The 6,255-nt window shown below is 49.1% G+C and overlaps 1 protein-coding gene across 1 annotated transcript in view; it reads right to left on the reverse strand.

Moving 5' to 3' along the window:
* The window catches only part of USP13 (ubiquitin specific peptidase 13), a 133,801-nt gene extending 127,927 nt beyond the window's left edge, over window positions 1–5,874 (reverse strand). Inside the window, exon 1 of the mRNA XM_055568972.1 lies at window positions 5,570–5,874. Coding sequence (XP_055424947.1) covers window positions 5,570–5,737 — 168 coding nt within the window. The 5' untranslated portion in view covers window positions 5,738–5,874. The remainder of the gene's footprint in view (window positions 1–5,569) is intronic.
* Window positions 5,875–6,255: the final 381 nt, after the last annotated feature.

A 6,255-nucleotide genomic window follows, 5' to 3' on the forward strand; every position in this document is an offset into this window, starting at 1 on the left:
CCTGGGTGGGGAAGATCCCCTGGAGATGGAAACGGCAACCCACTCCAGTATTCCTGCCTGGAAAATCCCACAGACAGAGGAGCCTGGCAGGCTACGGTCCACAGGGTCGCAAAAAGTTGGACATACCTGAGTGACTGAACAACAACCCAGGAGATGAGGAGGGGCTGAAAGTTCCAACCTTCTAATCACTAGGTTGGTTTCCCTGGCAACCAGGGGCTTTCCAAAAGCCTCTAATATAAACTCAGGTGTGGCTGAAAGGAGATTGTTAAGAATAATGAAAGACACCTTCATGGCTCTTATCATTTCGGAAATTCCAAGAGTTTTAGGAGCTCTGTGCCAAGAATAGGAACAAAAATCAAATACACATTTCTTACTGTAAATCACAGAAGAATTTACTGAGCCCCTAATATGAAATTTGCCTACAAAGAGATGATCTCAAAGCCTTTCCTGATGGATATCTACACCAGAAACTACCAAACTGAGGCTCCCAGAGATTTGCAAAGACTCCCAAGGAAGGCAGAGAACCAACATCACTCTCAGCATCACTAAGAGATCTCAGAGCTTTGGAGAATGGGGGAAGAGCTCCTTTTTACAAAATAGTGCTGACATTGGAAGGGAAGAAGAGGTGAGGGGGACATGGCTTATGCTGGTCTCACAGCCATTTTTTGGGTGTGTGCCCTTGCTCACCGTAGCAAGTGGCCTGACAACCTCATTGCTGCACTGGGATCTCTCGATTCTCAGAGGCTGCTTGTCTCAGCAAGCCTGCAGGGAGCCCACTTAGCCTCCCAGGCACAAACACAAGCCTGGAAGAGTCCAAGTGTTTCAGCCCTGGGGCACCCTTGACCGACCAGCCTCTGGAGCCAGTGGATAAACACTTTCTTCTTCCGGGTCCCGGGGCAGTGCTGAGGGGCACTGATAGTTTGCCAGAGTCCTGGTGGGGAGCACTGGCCCAGTAATTCACCTTCGTTTGGCGTTCCTTCCTTCCCTTTGTCCCTATTCCTTTGGACGTTCTTCCTCTTCTGTTCCCTGGGATACCTTTCCAAAATAAAAGGCCTGGGCCAAAGACCTTGTCTCAGTCTTCAGTTGACCCCAGCTGAGACAGGACATAAGCCCAGCTCCCCACACTCACACAGGTGGGGCGAGAGCATAATTAGCAGCCAGCCCTGTGGCCCTGCTCCTCTCCTACCTAGTGCTCGGTACAAGGCTTTGTACCTGGTAGATGCTTTAAACGGAGAAGGCAATGGCACCCCACTCCAGTACTCTTGCCTGGAAAATCCCATGGACAGAGGAGCCTGGTGGGCTACAGTCCATGGGGTCGCTAAAAGTCGGACAGGACTGAGAGACTTCACTTTCACTTTTCACTTTCATGCATTGGAGAAGGAAATGGCAATCCACTCCAGTGTTCTTGCCTGGAGAATCCCAGGGACGGGGGAGCCTGGTGGGCTGCCGTCTATGGGGTTGCACAGAGTCGGACACGACTGAAGTGACTTCGCAGAAGCAGCAGCAGATGCTTTAAAACTACCAGTTAAGTGGGTAAAAAGAAACAAAATGATGGCAAACCATATAAGACAGACTCTAACTGCCGTGTTGTACAACACAGACCCTAAGTAATGTAGGCTTCAGAGGAAAGGATGAAGTCTAAAGCAGAAGGAAAGGGCTGAGAAAGAGCTTTGAAAGATTACCAAGAGAGGAAGGTGGTCCCGGAAAAGGAAAAAAAGTCTCCACAGGTTGAAGACCCAGAGTCTGGACTCCTCAGCGCTGGCAACACAGAAAGGGGGGAGAGATGGGACAAGGTATATTCAGATGAAGGTGGGGCTCAATAACTAAGGAGGAGGGAGTAGATTTTGCATGGCAGTTCATGAAGGTTGTGAGCAGAAGTATGAACCAATTTCCCCCACTTAACTATGTCAAACTTTCTACAAAACCCTTGACAACCAAACACTTGGGCTTACAACTTCTTATCTCTTTCTTTTCTTCCTATGAAACTGAAAGTGTTAGTAGCTTTTAGTCATGTCTGATTCTTTGCAACCCTATAGACTGTATGAATGGCACCCGACTCTGGTACTCTTGCCTGGAAAATCCCATGGATGTAGGAAGGCTGCAGTCCATGGGGTCGCTGAGGGTTGGATACGACTGAGCGTCTTCACTTTCACTTTTCACTTTCATGCATTGGAGAAGGGAATGGCAACCCACTCCAGTGTTCTTGCCTGGAGAATCCCAGGGACGGGGGAGCCTGGTGGGCTGCCGTCTATGGGGTCGCACAGAGTCGGACACGACTGAAGCGACTTAGCAGCAGCAGACTGTATGTAGCCCACCAGGCTCCTCTGTCCATGGAATTCTCCAGGCAAGAATATTGAAGTGGGTTGCCATTCCCTTTGCCAGGGGATCTTCCTGACCCAGGGATTAAACCCAGATCCCCTGCATTGCAGTCAGATTCTTTACCATCTGAATCACCAGGGAAGCCCCATTTCTTCCTATAGCAATTACTAATTGGCCAGGCACACATATTTATTTAATCCACAAGCCCCATGAGGTAGGATCTATTATCGTCTTCATTTTGCAGACTGGAGAAACTGGGACACACAGAAGTTACAAAGATGGCTAACAGAGCTGGAATTCAAACCCTGCCAGTCCAGCTCTTTCTTTCACATCTGTCCCCCACAACAAAGTCCCACTTTCTACATGAGAATCCTACAAGATTCCTTTCCCAGTGTTTCCCATGTGGTGTATCCTTACCATTTTCATAACCCATAACCACAGATAATTTGTATGTTTCCTAGACATTCATTGAGTTCCTGGTACATATACCAGATGCTGGGCCAGCAGCTGGGAACACAAAGCCCCCCTTTCCAGGAAGGTCCCATTACAGGTCCTGCAAGATGAACCAAGTCCTGGAGAGATGAACCTTCCTGGTCATGGTGAGACAGTGGACCAAATTGGTAGATGAAAAGACAAATTCTCACTCATTCCAAAATAACTGTTACTGGGCATCTGCTCTGTGCAAATCCCTAGCAGGTGGAAAGAAAGGAAGGAGACAGACACTGAAATGAGTTGTCACGCTGTCCCACTTCACACCCACGAAGGAGAAGAATAGCAAAAGTGGTCACAGCACACCTTAGACATGGGAGACGCAAAATAAAAATTATTAATTCAGTCTTCCTCTAACACCCCTTTAAATCATATTACTCACAGGAGCTTTCCATAACTGACCACATGAAATTCAAGATCCTGTTCTTGGCATTCAAGGCCCCCATCTTCTATTCTGCTTGGTTCTGACCTCACTGCTTATCAAATCAGTCTTTTTCTTCCAAATACATTACTAGCAAATAAAAAGAAAATATTCACACTTTGTGTTTACACAAATAATTTACGTGGCCTAGAATGTTGTTCTATTTATTTCTAACCATCCTTGTTTATGACCATTTTCAAAAGTATCCAATGCAAGGATGGCTACTGTTTCCACTCAGATGATTTTGGTTGTTTCTCTACCACAGTCCTACTGCACTGGTGGATTAGTCTCTGCTATTTGGCACCAATGAATTTTTCTCTGTATGGTTCTTATAGCCATGAATGTAACAGCTGGCACATAGTAGGTGCTCTAGAACCCTTATGAGATTCATGATGAAGTGCTAAATAAGTACCATAGGGAAAGATCTCAAATTATCATGCACTGTACTTTAATATAACTTGTTATAAAATCTTCTTTCTCTTCCTCCCTTGAAACATAGATAAAGAAATACACTGATTCATCAGCCTTGTAAATAAGCCCGGTCTTCCCCAAGGAACTACTGTGGCATGAATGAAATCAGTTTACACTGGACAAGATACTTCTAGAATAGTGTTTGGCACACACTAAGCTTCCAATAACAATTTGTGAAAGTGAGTAAAATAATCAGCTTTTTTTCTTCACTCCTACCATACACTATAAAACACAGTAAAGACTTTCAATAACAAAGTTTGTAAGAAGAATCTGAAGAGTAACTCAGTTTAAACGAAGAGAAAGCACTTTTACCCACTTTATATGTTGTATTATCCTAAAAGACTTGGGCTCTTTTCCCCATGGCATTCACAATCCTCGATTGCTTAAGTTAATCAGGGTCATCCCTCTCCACCTTTAGAAGCTATTAGTGGAAACCTGCTCAACACTAGACACAAAATCTGAACATGACGTTTTCAGATACTTTGTGGATACAATGACACTGCTGAAAGACACATTAAGTCGTGATCACAAGCCGCTAAGTAATAAATATAACCATTTCACTTCACACTACACACCTTTTTAAAAGAAAAAGTAATGAGCAAATAAATGAGACTTTTATCTCCCAAATGATCTATTATTAGCATAAAAGAAAAATATCACAGAAAGGATACAAATTCTGCAACTCCACTGTGTACAAAACAAAAAGCCTTGGAAATCAGCTGAAAGCAACTCACAAGATAATAAGGATACTTTGGAACATGTGCCATTTATCTGGCTTTCTTTTCATCCAACAAAACATAATATGAACAAACTGTGTTAGACTATTGTTGTGAAACCTGCCTCGGTGCCTCCAATCCAGAAACCTCCCTTTTGCATTGAGATCTGCCGAGTGACACATGAGCTCTAAAGTGGATGGATAAAAATAACCTGGTCCTCAAAAAGACATGATAAACGCCAGACAGCTGAGTCACTTTGAAGCCCATTTTGACTCCCGAAAAGGACAATTCACCCTCCTTTTTCCTTCTCACACATACACATACAACCTGGTGAAAAACACACCAACAGCGCCGGGTGGGAGGCGGTGGTGCGTCTCGCCTTTCCCCGCCAGTCTCTGAGGTCACGACTAGCGATTGAACTTTTAATAATTTATACTGGTGCATTTCAGTCAAAGTGACTCGTTTAGGAGGGAAAGAGAAAGGATTCAGGAAACCGTAACAATCCAACAGACCCTCTATTTCTGCTGCCCCAGTGGAAGCACCCGACGGTTTCTTCCGATGTTCTGACGGAAAGGAGTAGGGAGTAATTTAAAGTGGAGAGAGAAAAGCTCAGAGAGGAAAGCAGAACTGTCCAGGAGTGGGAATCCCTGGGCAAAGAAACGGTCCCAGAAAGAGAAGGGCTGCGTGCATCCGGAGTGAATCAACCTCATCCGCCCACCCGCCCTCCGTGCTCGCCCCAAAGAGGGCGCAAACCATCTGCAATGCACAGTTAAGATTAGGGAACTCTTCGACTCGATCTATCTTTCAAACGGTGGCGGAGCTTTGGAACCGCTGCTAGGAATTGGGGTCCTGGCAGCCTAAGAAGGCTGGCGGAGCAAATGACCCCGGCCGTCCCGGGCTTCGGCTGCAGCAGCCCTGGGGAATCCAGCGCCGCCGGGCACCCAGTAGGCACTCCTTAAGTGTTTGCAGAACTGCTGTGCCCCTGAGCCATCTCCGGCGCCCGGAGGAGCCGGTCCCCGGCTGCCACCGCGCATCTTCTCCCCCCCTCTCCCCGCGCTTCACGTGCGGCCGAGTTCGGCGACTCGCGGCCGCCTAAGGCCGCGGGCACCGCAACCTCCCCCGAGGCGCCTTCCTGCCGCCGAGTCTCACTTACCGGGGAGTCGTAGGAGAAGGCGCACTCGTTCTTGTAGACCCTGTCCCCGGACCTGGGCACGCGGATCGTGGGCATGTGGGGCACTAGCAGCTCACCGATGTCTCCTGCAGCCATCTTCCTGCTGCCGCTACCGCCCGGCATGCCGAACAGGGCGCCCCGGCGCTGCATGGCCGCGGCGCGCACTCGAGCCGAGCGGAGCGCTGGGTCTGCCCACCTCGGCGGCGGCGGCGACGGCGGCGGGCTGAGCGGGCGACTGGAGCCGAGCCGGGACGGGCGGGGAAAGCCGGCCGCGGGGCGGGAGCGGGCACCCCGGGCCTGGGCTGGCAGGCGGGCTGGCTGGTGAAGGGGACGCTGCTATTTTTAATCCAATGGCGAATCGCCGGCCCAGCTGCAGCGTCAGGCGGGGCGCTCGGGAGCACCCGCCGCAGCGCGCGGGGAGGGGGCACTGGAGAGGGGCCTGGGGCCCTGGCCGGGCTTGGCGGCCGGGGCGGAGGGCGAGTCCTGGGGGCGCAGGCTCCGGAGCCGGCTGCGATGGAGCACCACCGCCGTGTTTTCTATCATAAATCGCTAGTCTGCGAAGGGGCAACTCCGAAGCAGCCAACAAAGGGCAGGATTTGAGATTTTTTAAACCGCTAGTTTTTAAACAATCAGGATAACAGCGGGAACGTACCCTGATTGGATAGGGG

This window comes from Bubalus kerabau, chromosome 2 (genome assembly GCF_029407905.1).
Source record: "Bubalus kerabau isolate K-KA32 ecotype Philippines breed swamp buffalo chromosome 2, PCC_UOA_SB_1v2, whole genome shotgun sequence".
NCBI classification, from domain to species: domain Eukaryota; kingdom Metazoa; phylum Chordata; class Mammalia; order Artiodactyla; family Bovidae; genus Bubalus; species Bubalus kerabau.